The sequence below is a fragment of the Diorhabda sublineata genome, chromosome 9 (assembly GCF_026230105.1).
Source record: "Diorhabda sublineata isolate icDioSubl1.1 chromosome 9, icDioSubl1.1, whole genome shotgun sequence".
Classification (NCBI taxonomy): domain Eukaryota; kingdom Metazoa; phylum Arthropoda; class Insecta; order Coleoptera; family Chrysomelidae; genus Diorhabda; species Diorhabda sublineata.
This window is the reverse complement of record NC_079482.1, coordinates 20557299-20577616: the sequence shown is the minus strand read 5'-3', so window position 1 is coordinate 20577616 and position 20318 is coordinate 20557299. Positions and strand designations below refer to the sequence as shown.

Here is a 20318-nt window from a genome sequence, read left to right as displayed (position 1 = left end):
AGATTATAAAGATTTGATTTCAATTGGCAAATGATTGTGCATATTTTTGCATTGTAAAATATTGAGCCCTTAGCTAATTCTGAACTTGGAATAGGTAGATAAAGGTCGTGCTCCGCGTTCCTAAGCTGATAGTCGTGCAACGATCTTTCTAAAATTGGAGAAACGTCCTTACGAATTAGGCAAACGGATTCAAAGATAAATAAGTAAGGAAGAGTCAGAATTTTCAATTCTTCAAGTCCCTGTTCTACATAAGCATAATTAATAAAAATATTTGGAGCAAGTAAATTTTTGATTATTGATTAGAGAAATTAATTCTTCTCAAAAAGAATTTGGCTGCACTTTTGGTAGCTTTCAACTGTTGTAATTACCATTTTAGGTATATTAGTTACTTTATGTAACACCAGTATATTATTGTATTTTTTAACTAAGATTGCCTTTACGATTTTGGGAGAGGTAATGAAACAAATCGTCATCAAAGAAAATATAACATATTTAAAGGTAAATAAATAATTTGAATGATTGAAAATATGTACGTCCATCGCACTAGGCCTACCTTAGATTAATCCTAAATTATTTGCTTTTCATTTGACGCGCCACCTTGGTCACGTTAAGCCATCTTGGCTCAGGAGGTGGCACACACTCGGGCGAGAGGTTGACTCGCTGGTCTTTCGCAAAATAGAAATATGTGTTTGCGTAAAAAATATTTATTTAGCAAGTGCTTTGATATTATTTCCAATATTATGTAACATATTAAAGAGTCTCGCCCCTCATTTTAAATTTAAGTTTTGTATAAAATGCAGACGGCGTGCAGAAATCGCGCGCAGGATACGAAGAGAGCACCAAAAGTCTTTCAGAATTCAAACGACATAGAGGGTTTAGAGGAAGCGAGCTTCACTTTTTGTGTACGTTACTTTTACCACAATAATTCGGCCAAAGGAGCGCGTCGTAAATTTCAAGAACATAGCAATTTGCGCCGGTTTATTGACTGTTATTGAATTGAAACCGTTTAGACCTGGGTTCACAAGCTTGAGGAAACTGGTTTTACGTTGGAAGAAAACATTGATATGGTAGAGGATTCAATTCGTGAAACTACCACCCAGTCTATCCATAAGTGCTCTACCCAGATCGTAACAACCTATTATACAGAAAGATAAGAATTTTCATTCATAAAAAATTCAAATAGTATAGAAACTAAAAGTTATTGAAGCTAACCTAACCCACTTCACTTCGTTTAACACTGGGTTATTCTCTGATGAGGCCCACTTCAACATTAACAGAAATTGTCGATACTGGAATAGCGGAAACCCATAACGCAAACATCAAAGACTCATATGTATGCTATGTTATGATGGTCGCAAGTTAACTGTTACTTTGAAGTGGTATGTAGCAAGGATAGAGGAATTTTATACGCAAACATTTGTACACCCGTACCTAGTTCCAGCCAAAAGGCACGACTGCTCATACCTCTAGCACCACTTTTTTCTGAATTCATATATCTACGTAAATTATTATTTGTTCAGATCAGGTAGAATTGAAATTATGGCATTTTCAATATCATTGCAAAAAAACCTTTCGTATTAGCTTTTGTATTTCCAGCAGCAATTCTTTCTTATTGTTAAAATAAAATGAGATGAATAAAATTATTGATTTATTAATAAGGTATTCCATGAAATTATACAAATTCCATTATAACATCAGAGCAAGTGGTAAAACTCTTCGCTAGTGAAGTTATATTGTGATCAATTTTCATAACACTTATTTTCGTACATTGAAATGCTGAATCATGTGCGATGTTCAATAAACTTGTTATAAGAATATCTGCATTTTTTATCGCATTTCTCAATTTACAAATTTTGGTATATCTACAACTATCGACAGTTACACTAGAATTACATTGATTAATATCCGATAATATTGTATAATATTCTTTCGTTAAGTGTATCAAGACATTTCTACAATATTCTACCAAATTTCGCTGATCACACAGATCAATTTGCTTGAAAGAGATAGTACCCAATCTTTCATTAAGACAATTCGAAATATCTTTATTTTCTTGTACGGCTTGAACAGTGGTTTCTTCAATATATTGACGCAGTTGTTGCAATTCCAACTCCAGAGATTTCTTATATTCTTCTACTAGGGTCTCAAGAGTTTGTCCTGTCTTATCAATATTCTGCAACTGTTTTTCCAGAACAAATGAGAACTGATTTGACAAATCTGCAAGCTTAACATCGTCCGATAGAGTCCCCGATAAAGTGGAATGTATCTGAAGCAAAGACATTTGATGACCAATGGTTTTTTAGTTATGTATTCCAATGATGTCAAGAGACACAAGATGGTCAGGATGAAAATACTAGAATGTAGTAGACATTTCATAGTTTAAATATCGTTGGAGTTGTCACGTATTATCAATCTTATATAAACTGATGAACATTAAATATTTGATTTGTGACACATTAACTTTCGAAAATTATTGAATAAATAACATATAGACATATAATAATATGAAATAAAAGGATTACCTGTAATTGAATCAATACTGCTGCAAACAACGCTTGAAATTTCGACATTATATGTCATTTAATCATCAACAAAAGAATTGTGTGACATTCATTTGTATCTCCTTGTTTATTGCAAGATAACGTTAACTAGCAGTACTGTTTGAGAAAAATAATTTTTATACGAATATTACCGGTGAAAAATAATTTTATGTTTGATTAACAAAATCATTTCGCATCATTGTATGTTTTGAAATTAATTTTAATGTTATCTTTAAAAAAATCTCGTAGATAGCAAGTACTTAAATATGATGTTTTTATACAGAGTGTGAATTTGAAAGCCTCTTAGCCCCTGTATCTACAAAAGAAAAGAAAAATTTGAGTTGACCTCAATAAAAATCCAATATCATTTCAAATATACCAGAACAAAACATCACTTCTTTTGGATACTGTGACCTTCCTTAAAATAGTGCGTATTTTGGATAATGCACAATCGGTTATTTTTCATGTTAAAATTATAAAAGCCATCATTGTTACATAAAATAAATGAGATTTATTTGAATGTATGATTCCTTCTCTGTTTTGTGAAAAATTCCTAGTTGATGCCACACCGTGAAATGAACTAGAAGGTTCTTTGGTAAATGAGTTTCTATAGTGCCAAAATACGACCATTATTTTTTTTGTTAGCTCTGGAAATAGTTTCAGCAAACTTAGCAGCTTATTTGCGGTTCAATTACTTGGGTATTAGGTAAATGACAAAAATATTAGAATATAAATTCCATAAATACTATACCTACGCACGCATTCATGGTTATAAATGCAAGCTGTATGATTCTTTAAGGTTATCATTATTCAATTCCTTGGCTATAGTTTCAGCAAGTAATCGTTATCATGAAACCAATGTTCTATATTAGTGTAAACAATAATGTTAATATCAAAGCTACAGTTCATACAATTTAAGCCATATTTATGTTTGTGGTTTGATATACATGATCAGAATCCGTGCTGGAATTTCTGGAACCGTTCGTGATATTCATACTGAACACTGTGTTCACCTTTAGTTTCTGAAGACGATAACTTGGTTCCCGAAACGCGTGTTAGACAGTGTAATCGTGAGTGTTGGTGTAGTGTAAACAGTGTCCTCATTATTATCAGAATTTATTTCTTCAACAAAACACAAGTTCACCAATACATAGGTTTTGTCCAGGAATGAAAAATTGTTTCGCAATTCCAGTTTTTTTTTTGCAAAACATGCGCTAAAAATATTGGATGGACAAAGCGTAAATCTGTTTGTAGCAACGATACCTCCTCACAAGAAGCGTGATCCGGATTTTTGGATTTAATTCCTTTGTAGCTATAGATGTGTCGAAACGAAAGAAACTTTGGGCAGTACTAGGAAAAAGTTATTTTAAAGACATCGGATCTTTTTTGGAATATGTTCAAATGTAAATTCAAGGAGGCGTCCCCATTTTGAAAAACACGTTTTATCGAATATCTCGCGAACCGTACATCGTACGATAAAAATAGCGGAGATCTTTTTTTTTTAATTATAGCGCTTTTTACAATATTGAATTTATCATGAACTGACAACTACATATTTATCAAAAACCATATTGTAAAAATTTTCAAGCTCTATAATTAAAAAACTATGCGTTATACAAAAATAACTTTCAAATAAAAAAGATGGCCATAAACGTGTTTTTCAATATGGCGGCTAACGTGCCCCCCCTTGATGCTTTCTTCGATTTACATTAAGGCAAATTCTATTGTCTATAAAAATGATCTTCGCGATTTTTGCCGTACGATGCGAGATTCGCGAGATATTCGATAAAATGTTTATTCAAAATTGCGACCGCCATGGCGCCCACTTGGTTATACATTCAGGGGACACCCCTAAACATATTCCAAAAAAAAGGTTATCAAAGTGCTCATTTTCCAACACGGAGCTAGGAGGTTCGAATCCTCTGTGGAATTAAATTTTTATGAAATGAGCCACTTACTCTTAGCTCAAAGGAAAGTTACCATCAAACGAATGAACAAACTAATATAAGCGTGTCAAAAAATGCCCTATAATCTTTATCGCTGCGAGTGCAACCTATTTGTACTCATTTATAATATAAGTGATATTTTGAACAGCTTGTCAATACCGTCGATTGTTTAATGGTCCACAAATACCGAATATTTTTCAAAATTGTCTGAATTTTGTACTAATCCAGAGTGGGCCACATTATTCAATGCTATGGATAATAAAACTAAAAAGTTATTTCAGCACTACATTCATAACAAATGAAAGCAGCTCAATCCAAGAGTTTTGTCGTCATTAAATAAATTAGAAACAGAGAGATGAATCCTCAATATGTTTGTATTGTGAAACGAATTATTTGTCAAAAGAGGTGATGAGGTAATGGTGCGTCGGAATTCAAATCTCCCATTCATCATATGATTTGATAGTTATGTACAAAGCGAAAATTATGAGTGGGTTGGTTGATTTTTTGATTCTGTATACATTTCTCATATGAATATCTCTCTTCAAATGTTTTGATTGATACATCTTGATTACCTTCCTCTTCCAATTCGTGCAGTCTAGGGATAAAACTTTCGGTTAAATTAGTTTACACTTATTGCTGAAATTATGTTTCAACAACATTCATAAACAGAAGAATGCTTCTTCAAAACCCTCATTAGGATTATAGGGTAATACAAAAAAAACAATAAAAGTTATTTGAATATATAGATAGAAATCATTTCAGGATTATGTTAACTCCTTTTCTCGAATAGCAATTATAAGCCAAACTCTTTTTCAAATAAAAGTACAAAAAGTCTAAATCTCATTTTAAACCTTCTTCTGGCGATCCAAATGGCTATTGTCGCACAAGAAACCGCAGCTTTGATAATTTCTGTAGACGTCTGTCCGAGCCATCTGCGCAAGTCATTCAGCCATGAATTTCGTCTACGGCCGACCTTCAATGTTACCTTCTATTATCAGGTGGAGAATGTCATATCCTTTGCTACTCATTATATGTCCCAGGTACTGCAACTTTCTCTCCTTGATTGTCGCGGGAAGTAACCCATTAGCTGTAGGACCTCTATGTTTGTCTTATGTTCCATCCAAGATATCCGCAGCATTCGCCTGTAGGCGTACATTTCGAACGCATAAATTTTCTTCTCTATGGCCGCATCCATGTTCCAACTTTCGCATCCGTACAGAAGAAGAGGAAATTTTATTTTAAGCCAACTCTGTAATTATGACCTTATGAACTGTATACGCGTTAATTGGAGGTGTTCGAAACGTTAACTTACTAATATAATTCATACAAACTTGTCTAAGCGAGATATGTAATTTACTTATATACATTACACGATTCATGAGTGAATGAAAGTCATCACGTTAATCGTCATTTTTCCTTACATGAGGGCGTACTGTCCCTCACAGGCGGTAATGTTCCTTTTTATAATTTGATAATTACTATTCATCATGTTATACCTAACAGTAAGTACACTCCAAGAACAATATGGTTCAAAATTTGATTACAATAATACAAGGTGGATATGTTTTTTCTTCTAGATGAACCTCTGCATTTGAATTATTTCGGATATATCTATCTAAAAGAATAATCAAAAAAGTTTGTTATGCAATTGAAATCATTCACCGTGTAGATCTTTCAAATTTTCATCTTTTTTTTTTTCTGTACTTTAGAGTTTCAGAAACTTTCTTTCCATAACTCATACCATAAACATACAATGTGAGAAGTGGCCCTTTTAAATAGTTTCAAATTTACCACGTGGTGGTAATCGTCACTCAAAAAGATAGAAGGATGCACTCTTTGTCTGAGGTATCGATCGACATAGAGGATAGATCGACATATTAGTTGCTTGTCAAATATCAAATATTATGGTTGCATTGAGAAATTTCATTTTAATCACCTGTTAAATCTTTTCTGGACTTTCACATATAATTCAAGACCAAAATTAGACAAATCGGTCCAGCCGTTCACAAGTTTTAGCGATACTAACGAATAGCAATTTAGTTTTATATGTATAGATGCAGTAACAATTTTTTTCAACTTTCATTTTTTCAGTATTCCAATCATCTCTTATATCTCCATTTATACTTCTTTTATACAATGAAAAGTCGATTTTAAGTATACTCGTTCACATATTCGTATCAGGTAATCATGAAGAATACATACGATAGTTGAATCTCGAACTTGATGAGTGACAAATGCCATAAAACACTTACAGAATTTTGAGAAAAAGTTAGCAAATTTATATCGATGGCGAATTCATTGAAATATACAAGAGCAAAACACAAATATAAGGGATAAATTCACTTCATAATTATAATTTTAATGAGTTCCGGGAAGGACAATATTCTGAAACCACTCATAATCCTTGATTTTGGAAGCAGATTTCATTCAATAAAAAAGTAAGTATAGCAAATCCCAAATTACCAGGCTTTACTTTCAACATTGGTCACTCCATTGGTCTAAAAAATCTTGTCGCCTTATGCTGATGAAGATGAGGCCACTGTTAAATAGTACACAATATTTCTTCCTCCATTTTCTTGAATTCAACATTATTTCTTTGTCTGTGAATGTGAACAGTCCTGTATAACTGATTTGTATCTGATTTTCATTTGCATTTTGTTGATTGTAGGTGCCTAGAGCTACTTTTAAAGCTCATGAGGTCTTGAAACGATAATAATGTGATGTAAAGTACTAATTGGGATCTCATACCCGGTGGGTGATACTCTACGGTATTCCTTTCGTACTAAGAATTAAAAAATGAAATCAATTTAACAGTTGAATTGCAATGGAAAGAAACAGGACATATATGTTTAATGTTAAGATGGAGGAAATGGATTAACTTCAATCAAAAAATTTGGTTTAACAAGCACGCAGTGGTATTGATTCATACTACGAATGTGATAATCATATCAGTAAATAATTAGGATTACATGCGAATTTAGGACTAGACTTTTCTACGGCTGTTAATAATTGACATAAGGGTTTTAACGAAATGATATTAATTATTACTTATAAAAACAAATCTTTTGGTGGATTAAGTAAAAATACGAGAATACCCAGAAGCTCTCGGGGAGAGCTTGATAAAAAATTAAATCTGTTGACCACTTTCAAAAATCAGCACGAAATAGAAGTAGGATCTCCAAAACAATACTTCAGAAAAGATTTAATAAGAATATCTCTGAACAGGTTTTGCTGGGAAAATTTACCAAAATTTTATCGAGACAATGAAACAAAAATCAAACAACCTGTTTTAGAAAGAAATTGAGAGTTTTTAAAAACAAGTGCAAAGGTTATCATTAACTTTAAGGAACTCCATTCAAGTGATTCATTGAAGTTAGGTTTCAAATAAAACTGATGTATTGTCTGCAGACAGTGAGGATTCATGAGGTTAGTTTTTAGATCATTGGTAAGCTGAACTAGGATTTCAGAAGGATCCTTTGGTCTCTGCAGATTTGTTTCCAGTGATTCCAGTGTGCGATGGCAGCCAGATAAGAGAGACTGTTATATCCAGAGCAATGAGATTTTGGTAGATATTTTAAATGCTTTAGATTATTGGGTACTCGGTGAATACAGTTTTAATTGACTGTATGGATGCAAAATGAAATCATAGAGGCTTGTTTTGCGCGGATATCTGCAGTATCTGATTCTATTGTGCAAATGGAAGTCATATTGTATCAAGTGTAATAGGAGTTGGGTTGATGTCAGGAATGCCTTGTACTATTGGGTAGACGGTGAATATGGTTTTAATCGATTGAGATTCAGCTTTGGGGGCATCGGTATTCAGGATTAGGTCGAAGGATTTTTCATGCAGAATTTCTAGAAATGCTTTACAAATGCTCTACAAGAACACTAGAGGATTCATATTTATTGTAAACTGTGATTGAAATCTTTTTGGTCCAAGATGTCAAAGAAAGTGAGGAGAGGTACGAACAGAGATCGAATTTATAATTGTTTGAATATTAGTAGGACGTGGTAAGTGGTGGATGAACAGGATTAGAAAGATTGGAAGATACTTTAGCAGTGAAAGAGAAGAGCTTGCGTAAATATGGTGTGAAAAGTTCTCGCTTATGGACATAATGAATGCGAGGGCAATTTGGACGGATTTGTTGAGGCGCTTTTAGTGTGACTGCAGAAGCCAGATGATTCATCAATAACTGTAGCTTACACCCGAGACCTGTAAACAGAATTGCAAAATATGGGTGGAGAAGCTCAAATAGAAGGAAAAATATCCAAGTCGTGAGTGATTGCAATGTTAATCGTTTCTTTCGACATCAATGGTATCGTTAATCGTGAATATGGTTCTGTCAGCGAATCTGGACAGGTCTATGTTGATGTCGTTGAGCGCCCGATTGGACGCATTTTCCGTTTCCGAACTCGCCAAGACAGGTTGGATGTTATACCACAAGACACCAATCCATACCGCACTAAGTGTGGTGTAGTTTTTGGCACTTCTGCTCATTTTATATACCAGATATTGATCCCTGCAATTTTCTCTCCCATCAGAATAGTGGCATTGGGCAAATCAGAAAAGCTGTAGCCGTTGTTCTAAGGAAGGTAACTTCAGACTGTTACCAAGGACGCTTTGTATCATGAAAGCCACGTTGGAATCTTTGTGTAAATTTGAATGTATACTTTGTGTGAAAATTTGATAGCTTGTTTTTATTGATAAACTCATCGATACTTCAAGTTTCAGAAAATGCTTGCAATGATTAGAGTATTATTCGCATAGTTTCGGAGCCTAGTATTTCTTTATAGTTAAATAAGAATCTCCTGTTATTTCACAACCCTTTTGGTTCATTAGTTTTTGTATCCAAATTTTCCTGAGGCACAATATTTTTGTGGCAGAAGTAGTCTTTTCATAGATCTTAAATTCATGTGGTTTTATTCTGTATATTTAAATTTTATTTGTATCTTTATTTAGTTATTTTTATGTTTGTTTTTTAGTCTTTACAAGCTTTTGTCTACAAATTTTAACAGTTTTTTGACAATAAAGCATTTCTCTCTCATACAAAATACTCGTAATAAATATACTCACATTGAAGGGATATCATATTCATATTGAATCCAGAATTATTACATTCTTTTTCATGTATATCTCTATCTCCCCACATATTTTTTCAACCCCAAAAAAGAATGAGAATCCTTCGATCCTCACTAAATAATCCTGTTTTGTTTAAATTGCGGATTGCTTACATTTAATCGCCGAAATAATTATAATGTGATTTATGATACTATATTTGGCTTTTCATAAATATAGGTAGTAATACTAAGTTAAATTCGTTACCCTTACCATTACTTATGGCAATTATTAAAAATACCACACCAATCTCCAATCAGCAGCAGTTTGAAAGAGAATCTGTAATTAAACATTCCATTTATCTAATCTGATATCAGAATCTTCAAATTGCAACAGGTAGGTTGGTTGATTATTACAGATTCTAAATTTTTTGATCTGGTCAGGTTCGTACTTCGACAAAATTAGAACTGCGAAAAACAGATATATTTTCCCCAAAATTTTATAGTTTAAAAATGTGAGAAATTGTATACCAAAGTATAAGTGGATATTAACGTCTTGAAGACAAGCACGATTTTTCGAATACAACGGTGTAGCCGTGAAATGTATCTGCAAATACTTCGCTTGAAAATGAGTTATAGTGTTGAATAGTTTAGTAAGGTAGAATCGCGATAAAAAATACACAAATTTGAATAAGATTATTTCTGTTTCAAGTCGATAACACCACACACCTTTTGAATTAATAGAATCAGAAGAATGAATGAAAAATAAACAATTTCAAGGAATGGTAAGCTAAGTTTTCATTCTATTCTAGTATAATAATCATTTTCTAATATTGTACGAAATAAGCTGAATGAACTGTCAATTACTTGTTTTTAAGGCTTTGAGCATTTCATTGGATTAGATACAAAAAATGCTGACTCCTATCCTGCTGTTTTCTGTGACCAAAGAAAAGATGTATATTTATTGTTACTACACTGCAATTAAAATAAATGTACAATTTATTTCTTAATTTGTAAAGGAGTCTTAACATAACGCTGATAAGGCGTAATTTGCAGTAACTGTTTATTTGTTATCATATACCCGTTTTACTTTTGATTGGAAATTTTTTCATTAATATAGTCTTAATGTAAACTCCTTGAGATCACGCAACGTTATACTTGTACTGAAACCTATCGGTAAAAAATATATCGAAAGTGAAGCGAAAGGAGAAATTATAATCGTCCATTTCATGAATTATATATCGTCAGAAGCTACAAGTTTTTTTTTGTTTATCAGCGTCTTTTATTGAAATACCATTGTGCTATTAGAAAAGTTTCAAGATATTTGTAAATCACAATCTTTTTTAATTTGACTCAGATTTTCTGCCTTCCTTCTTATTGTAACACTTCTCCAAAATGGATTAGAGAACTTTATGCAGTTCTATTTTATGATTTCTTGAGCCCCTTTATTACATTTCAAGCGTGTTTTGATCGATTTTTTTTAGCTGTATAAAGTAACAATAAACTAAAAATATTTAAAACTTTCTCATTTTTGTGCAAAGCCTCTTCAACACGGAAATGTGATCAGTACTTGGGTCTCCTTCGAATGATAACCTCCAAAATTAGCTACAATATTTTAAGGTTTCCACGTTGTGTACTTTGAATATTGACTTTTAAAACGCAAATTATTTTTAAGTTAAAGTATGAAACTCTATATCAAAAGCCCGTACTTTACATTTAAAAAATGGAGGTTGAACCTTCCATTTGTAGGGAGTTTTCACGTCAAACAATGTTTAATTCTATAACTCGACCAGTGTAGTTTAAGACATGAGTTTTGGATGCGCGGGTCGGAATATGTCGAGAGCTCATTTTGAGCCAGTAAGCTGTTCACCTCGCAGCTATTCCAGTGCCGTAGCAAAAATTTCTCTAGCCTTTGCTGACAGTGACGGATTCTAAAATGAAAATGTAATTTGAAGACAGACTCGAAAAGGTGCTAACTAAAAGACTCCCAGAAAGGCAAATCATGACGAAGATGCGTTTCGAAAAACTAATAGTAAGAGACCAATGAAGGGCACTGTCAATATGTAGACCAAGAATTTTGATAGAAAGATCGTATTAAGTCATTGTGAAGACTCTGACACCCTTTATGAAATCGAAAAAAGAATTTGACCCAACACTGAGCCCTGAGGTAGACCACTGCCAACTAGTGAATTACTCGAAACTTTTCTATTAGCTAGTAAGAGTTGTTTTCTAATTTCAAGGAACGGTCCAAACTATTTTAAACAATAATAACGTTAATAATTTATTATTGTTGGTATTTATTAAAAGTTACAATAGATCTAAGAAGGGATGAATTGAGATTTTATATGCAGAAATTCTATAAGATTATCTACTATGTATCAAGTGCAAACATATTCTTATTTCGACATACGCTAGGAGCTACGATGCGATTGATCCAAATTTCTTAAATAAGAAAATGTTTTGCTCAAAAAACTCTTTTTAATTATGGAAGCGTTACAAGAAATAATTCTCGAAGCTTTTCACATAAAAATCCTTTGTTGGACTATAGAATCCCACCCTCGATAGATTAATGTACCGATTGGATTATTTTCGATAAAAAAATTTGTTCATTTTGCATCAGAGGAAATTTGAATTTTGAAATTTACTGATTGATAGTATTTTACATTACAGACGGTTTTTACCGATTTCCAAAACCAAGTATGTCAAGTCTTCAAATTCGGGTATTTCATTATTTGAAACTCTAAGACAATATGAATATTAAAATACAAAATCCGGTTGCTGCAAGATGGAGCTCAATCACTCGAAATAATTCCTTTAGTTCATGGCTTATTCCTAAAGTAGTCAATTGATGCCAAGAAATTCACAGGAAACTCAGCAGGGGTAGCAAATTATAATCGTTGCATATAATTCTTAGATTTATTTATATATTATATAGTTTGAGAGATATCGTGGAAATATAGTTTTGGAGGGTCTAATGAAACTAGTAATTTGTTGAGAAAATCTTGGGATAATTTAGATGATTGCCACAAAAATAAGAAGGGCTAAGTAGTCATAGATGTTGTTAGATAAATTATCCAATTTCCTTAGTAGGTTTCCTGAGGTATGATGACAAAACAAAACTCAATTGCAGTTATTTTGTAAACTGATTGATTGAGTACCATCAGTGAGGTTTGTTAGGAAGTCAATTAGAATTCAAAAGGATTTTTATCTAGGAAATCTTCCCAATATTTCGAAAAAAGTAACTTCCATGGATATATTACATTATTTTATCAATAAAGAATTTATTATAGTATGACAGATTCTAGAAACAAGAAAATTGATCAAGTCCTAGACTTATTATTAGTATTTGGTTCTCTGTTAATGATTAAATGCAGTTAGATTGTTGATAGAATTAAGAAAATTACAACGTTCTGTTGATAATTTAGGGTAGATATTGAAATTTTTCAGATTTTTGCAGTTTATCTAATAAATAATTCCTACATGGAGCATCAATTTTAATTGTGATTATAAAAAATGAATTTTCAACGATTCAAAGCATAAATTTTTTTTCAGTACCCTTATAAATCTCCCATACATGCCCATATATTACTTTAACAGTCCATTGTAATTATGTGCCACTCATTCGTATAGAAAATGAGTTGAAAGCCAACAATTTTCAAATAGTTACCATACAAAATAACAGTGGCATGCATTTAATAAAATATTATAAGAGATTGTGTGCTGATATGGTGCAGTAACTATAAGTCTCCATATGTGGCTGCTACTACAAAGAATACATTCTAAAATATAAAAAATAAAACTAACTCTTGTTAGCTTTATTCCGAAGTGATGAAGCACTACTTAATATGTTGATCTCATCGAATTATACCCTATTCCAGATCGTTAAAACAGAATAGTTATTATTGAGAGATTACTTACTTTCCGACCGAGTTAAATTGACAAAAAATATAGTTAAAATTGAATAGATGACGAGATGATAGGAGTTAGAATGGATTACATGATAATCTGGGTCAATATTATGAATATATGATTTCAAAATCTTAACAACTTTAAAACAAAATAGGAGCCGAAAAAGACCGACTTATTGAGGTATTTCAAATCGGTTAGGTCTTATAAACTGGAATTGGAATTAGTTACATTTTGGATACATAAATATATTTAATTGAGGACGAGTAGAATAGCTTTTAAAAGTTGATCCCAAACAGAAATTATTATTATATTATATTATAAGATCTTCATGACACTTAGCAAATAAATCATATTAGAACTCGCGACGTATTTGTGGAAATGAAGAAGATTTTGAATAGTTAAAATTTTAAAAACAGATTCTTAGACAAGTGTTGACCCAATTTCAATAATTGATAAACAATGTCTGTCTGCTTTATTTGTATGATAAAGAATAACTTTGGACAGAAATATGTAAAAAATTCTTATTACAGATTTTTCTCTATAGAAGATCGTTTAAATTTTTTCATATTTTATTATATACGAAAAATCAAATCAGTTTCTTAAGCGTAACTCCTATTTTTTGAGCTAACTTGACCGGGCTAAAACCTTTTTAGTCGACGCCATTTGAAAGTTGTTCGTTCTGTATTCATTTACATAGCGAAAGTTGCATTTTGTATGTTCCATGTAGTGAAAGTGACAGTTCCGTACTGCAAAACACTTTCGGGACAACTCTAACTTCCTTAAATGTGACTCTAGCCACTTCAATGTTGACAGTTGACAGTTTCACTTCGATGACACAAAAATATCTACAAAGATTCCATCAACATCTAATAGAAATATACATATTCCATCTGCATTCATTCCAATAAATATTAATAATTGTCCTGGGGGTACAATCAACATTACTTTTTGCAAATAATTAATAAATCAATATTGACATTGCAAATATGATTAAGTACATTATATTGCTCAATAAATAAAATGATTATAATTCTCTATTATTTATTTTCTTCTTCTCCTAAGTGTAATTGAATTTGGGATCTTATGCGTCGTATAAAAAATGTTGTATACGCTGCGGCTGAAATACTACTTTCAGTCCTTGGCATACAGATAACTATTTCGGTCGTGGTTCATTCTTTTTCTGTGTTTTCCAGTTTCACATGATTTTCTCCATTAATTTACAGAATAAAATGGATTTACACATTTTTGGAAATTAAAATCTTATAATCGTATGTGGCCCTATTTTGTTTCTACTCTGCTTATGTTTTCATTTGACTATTTTATTTAAGAATTCTGGTTTTTGGTTGAAAGTTTTCTCTTCACTATTATCAGCTTTCTATTTTTCTGTTGTGATCATTTCACTTTTTTCTAATAAGTTTTTCCTCGGAAATATGAAAAAGTGTCTTCCACATATATTTCACATTATTTTATGAATAAAGAATTTCTTATTAGTATGACAGATTCTAGAAACAGGAAAATTGTTCTAGTCAAAAGTTTAAAGTTCTCTAATCTTATAATCGATTTATGAGAAAAAAGTAAATTTAAAAAACTCGGCGGTTGAATTGAGGAGGAAGCTTCACTACATCAATGCGACCAAACTCGGAAACTTTAACAGTTGAAATATGTAAACAATGTTAACAGAATCGATAAACCTTCACAGTTCAGTCTAAGCAAGTCTCCTTGATTCAGCCTATAGATTAACTGCAAAAAATTGTTTAATTGTTTACTTCCGTGATTTTTTGAGAGATATTGAAATTAAATTTTCTAGATACCAGTTGCGAAAACTTCTACGATACTCGTATATGTAACAACATTGACAATTTTCTAATATCATGCAAAAATTAGTATAATCAATTTCCCACTTATATTGAAATGATATAGATGGAAAAGGCATTAATTATTGCTGCTGTATCCCCATTACCAGTCACTCGCCGTAGCCTTAAAGGAAATAAGAAAGACATGTGTCAAATCTCATGTACTTGGATGTCCCATTTACCAGTCCATTTCTCTTAATTGTGACGCAAACTCTGGCTTATTTTTGAAAAGAAAGGCCACTGATGTCACCGGAACGTGAACCGCAACAAATGAAGCAATTTACTGGATAAAATAGAATTTGTGGTGGATTGGTTTTACTCCATTAGCGTAAATTTATATTACTAACAAAAAGCAAAATAAGATGATATTATTCTGAGATAAAACAGTGAATAAGTTTTCTCTAGAGCCCTATTTGCAATGGCTTCAAAATCTACAGGATATTATACGGATGTAATTCAGGATCTTAGTGTGACATTGCCTAATTTTCACGACCAACGACGAATGGATTATTTCATTCACTATTATTATTCCCTTCATTGCGTATATTTGTTTTATTTGACGATTATATACGCCTTTTAAAAGAAAATTAAGATAATTTGATAACATTTATTGATAAAGAATTTATACATAATAGTAATTATATCACAAAATCATGATCAATATTCCATTATTATATACTGGTACCGAGGTTAAGGATAAAGATACAAGGACGATGAACGTTTCTGACTAACCAACAATTTTTCTATGATATTCCACTGTAAGTTTTCGCTATGATTTTAGATATTAAAATCATAAGTGTCCTGTGTCCTATTATTTCAGTAATTTCTTGTAAGTCTTTTCCTGAAAATTCATAGAGTAGGACCGATTTGAAAGATTATCATTTTTTTATCTATTTCAATCCTTTTAGCTGATGCTTACCTAATTAATTAACACCTACATGGCATTTTTTTAACATGTTCTCATTATACATAAAGCAATATGTATTAAGTATAAAATTGACGATTGGTTGTTTTTTGGAAGTATTTGTTTGGAAGGAACGTAATTCGAAGTGAACTAAACTATGTCAACCATATAATATACTGTGAAGAGCTCTACCACTGATATAGACCGCGAAGCCGTACCTGTTCTATTATGTTAATCGATGCTAAATTATGGCGAATACGCCCCCTATTCACATTTTGTTTTTTACGTCGCGCCCATATTTTGTAACCTCTTTACATTATACTGCGACTTTTTATTTCCAAAAAGGCTTTTTCATATGTTGCTGTGCGTTGCAATTTTAAGACGTTTTATAATTTTTTATATAATAAACTAGCGTTATCATGGAAAAAAAAACAAAGGAATTAAACTATACTACGAAGCGGATAATCATTTATCTATAGCCGTTATTATGAACAATCCCTAATTTCTGCTGGCTGATTTTGTCAGGAACATTCATACGCGAATTTCAACACTTCCTTTTGTAAATTATATCCATTAGATATATTCGACAAATATGTCTCTGTTCCATATTATATCAAATTCCCTAAATTTATCAAATATATTTGTTAAGGAATCATTACGTACATATTCTAATTATTGTAAAAATCGATAAGAGGCAATCTTAATTGTTATATTCGACCTCTGTAATATTTTAAAAATATTCCTTAGTACGAACATTATTTTAGTATTATCTCAAACATGACATCTTTTAGAGAGTTAAAATTTATAATTTTCAAATTATTTCTTGGAGTTATCTCACATCTAGTATTTTTGTTTTAATTATGATTTATACATTTAATTAAAAAACAATCTGTCCTACAGGTTTGTTCTCTTAAATAATCCTCACATACGAAACTAAACAAGCTTTCAACTTTAAATTTTTGTTGTTTTCAACAACATTTCAAGCTGGGCGAGAACGACATTATATGATTATTGAAACGACACCAGTTTATGGCATTCCCTGATAGGTTTTATGTTTTATGGATCGTTTTTTACGGAATTATTAAATTATACAAAATGAAACTGTTGATATGAAGTGTGAATATGTAAACGTTCGTAAATACCTCAAAAATTTAAATAAGATTCTCGGTTTGAAGCATATTTACAAAATATTTTATGTTTTAATAAATATTTAACAGATTCAAATTATTGTATATTGTTTGTTTTCCAGGATGAATACACATCATTTTATAGTATAGGATTTCATCATATAAATTTTATTTTATATCAAACATTTTCTCGATAAAAGTCTATTGAACAAGAAAAACTCATAAATAATTGTTTTGATGGATAAAATAAATTTAACTTTGTTTCAATGAAATGATAAAACTGAAGAAACATATCAAATAGAATATGAACTAGCAGACTAATTACACCAGGAGGAAACAATTTGTTTAACCTGTCTTGAAATCGTGTAACTGCTTATTGAGTACGACATTATTGTCTTTAAAGAGCCGTACGTTTGAGAAGTGCTTCTCCAACTTTGGAAACAGAAAATAGTTACTTCAAGCTAAATCTTGACTGCTTGAGGAAAGGTTCCATATTTTTAACTCAGCATGCCACGCCGCTTTAATCGGATGACTTCGCGTCACCTGATCAAAGGGACACAATACCAATCTGCCTTAATGAATTGGTAACCTAATCGATCAGAGAAAAGCTTCATGAATCCTAGAATAAAGTTTTTTCCAACAAAATTGTGACTTTAAATTTTCTATTCTGTATTTGTTTGCTGGAAAGGACGAAATAATGGAGCTTAGTTTGTGCGATTTGATCTGTGAAGTGCTAGATATGAGAATGATATTGCTAAAAAATATTTAACATTGTACATCATTTGTTTGACCATCGAATAACGCATGTTATGTGCCCATTCTTGATCCATAAATATTGAATAATAAATTTACGGCTCGTCCTTCCACACGAGACCAATTTAATACATTTATGGCCATTGTTATTCTACTGTCATCTGTTCAAAGAACAATGATTCGATCAACCTGCTTATTTCACTAACTATGTTTGATTTTTGGAATTATTTGAAACTATATTTATTGTATTGTTCCATATATTGTATTAGGCACTCAGGGAAGGACACCAGGAGAAAGAATATCACCTCTAGAGCAGCGTAAGGCTCGGTCCTGACATGTCAAACATAAACTACGATAGAATTCTGCTGGTCCAGATACCAAAGCATCTTTCCTTGATTGGGTATGGAGACGTACTAATAGTAGTTATAACGAGAAAGACCAGAAGACCGAGATTCTACTCACGACTAAGCGAATCCAAGCAGCAAGCAAGCAAGTCAAAATCATAATAGTAGGGGACCAATGAATAGGAACAGGTGAAGCGATTAAGTACCTGAAAGAAATGCTGGACAAGCTAACTTTCTGGGTTCACATTGGCAGAGCGTTAGATGAACCAGCCAAAAGGACATTGCTGATGCGAAGTGCACAAAGTGTTTTGCTAAATGGAGGCGAAGGGCGGATGAACTGAGCTATCAGGACTACATACAGGGAATGGAGACAGCACAGACACGAGAGGCGTTGAAAATATATAAAGTTTCAATTTATTGCTGGGCTCTTTCCTATCAACCATCTGATGGACAAAAGACGACCTATTTACAAGCGAAGTGAAAAGAGTACTAGGAGAATGAAGAAATAGGAACGAGAAAGCACGCTACTAGCATGGAAGACTAGATGGACATCAGAGAGTAGAGAACACTTGATTGCGCGCCTCATTCACAGCGTAGAGGACGGGGACAAGACCAGCGGGAACAAGGTGACGCTAATGATTATCTCACCCAGCGTCTTACAGGATACGGTTATTTTAGCGTAGACGACGCAGGTCACACATCCTTCGAATGCCTTCACATGTAACAGAAGAAAGATATCTTGATTGTGAAGATATATGCTTTCGAGACCTCGGTTACGAGGATGATGCTGTCATCAAAAGACAACTTGAAGACGGTGCACACATTTATGACAGCAACGTTGAAAGTCGAAGAATTGGACAGGGAGCGAGAGGCGATAAAAGCCACTCCAAGTACAGAAAGGTAAAATGGAGAGGCAGGAGCATGGTTGCATGAAATAATACAATAGAAAGTAGTTCCAGGGTAATATCTATGATAGCACAAAAAAATGTTATGATATGACTCTAATAAAATTGTTATATCACTACTATTTTTTCTCCTCTTACATTCAAGCATACATACAAGTTATTAATATTTCTTAATATTAGTACTTATTTGCATCAGCTATAAGATCATTTATTGAGTTAAGTTTTTTTTTCAATCAGAATCGATCAATATCATTAAAGAGAAAATATAAAATATGGACAATAACGAATATTCTCGTTAATTAGCGTATTCATTGTATTTCAATTATTTCTAACTTCAATGTTGACAGCAATGATTATGTTTTCAGATTTTTTCAATCACATTCATTTTATATTTTCCATCTTATATTATCACGCTTTTCAAAATCTATAATAATTGTTACAGCATTATCATGAATCGAGATTTTTTCCTATTATTATTCATTTATATTAGGTTCGTGAAACAATTCATGTTTTGAGGCTTCATTTAGGGCATATAGAAGCCACTTACTAAAATAATATGGCGGTTATGTTTGCTTATCATTGGATACTTTAAACACAGGCTCACATTTGGCTAACAGGGAACCGGACTTCATCATGTTATAGAGCCTGTCAAGACTTTTAAAACGAATTAACAAAATGAATAGGAAATAGATCTCAAGGATCATCGTAACCTTAGTTAACTACAGTATCCAGATATACTATTTAAATAGTAATCTTCAATAATGCGCTCATACTAACAATATTAAGAATAAATAATGATAACGACGACCAATGCTTGAAATATCTCTTCATGATGTGATATCCAACTAGTAAGTAACAACTTAGTAAATTGTATTTTACAGAGAATATTTAGCAACAACAGATGTCGACAAATAAATACATAAAAAGTTATGCGACGTGTGATCTAAAATAAAGTGAATCATTTTTTCATTAAACCTTCTTT

At 32.1% G+C, this 20318-nt stretch overlaps 1 protein-coding gene across 1 annotated transcript; it reads right to left on the bottom strand.

Annotated features, from left to right (window-relative positions):
* Positions 1 to 1636: 1636 nt before the first annotated feature.
* Positions 1637 to 2715, bottom strand: LOC130448847 (uncharacterized). The gene is made up of 2 exons (XM_056786388.1): positions 2523 to 2715; positions 1637 to 2266 (listed from the first exon to the last, which is right to left on the bottom strand). Exons 1-2 carry the CDS (start codon positions 2568 to 2570, stop codon positions 1673 to 1675), a joined length of 642 nt encoding a protein of 213 aa, XP_056642366.1. The 5' UTR covers positions 2571 to 2715; the 3' UTR covers positions 1637 to 1672.
* Between the last annotated feature and the right edge of the window lie 17603 nt (positions 2716 to 20318).

What these genes read in the sequence shown, in the direction of transcription:
- LOC130448847 (XM_056786388.1), bottom strand. Translation starts at nt 2,570, where the DNA reads ATGTCGAAATTTCAAGCGTTGTTTGCAGCAGTATTGATTCAATTACAG. An exon ending in CAGTATTGATTCAATTACAG is followed by an intron (nt 2,267 to 2,522) that starts GTAATCCTTTTA and finishes TCTTTGCTTCAG; the next exon opens with ATACATTCCACTTTATCGGG.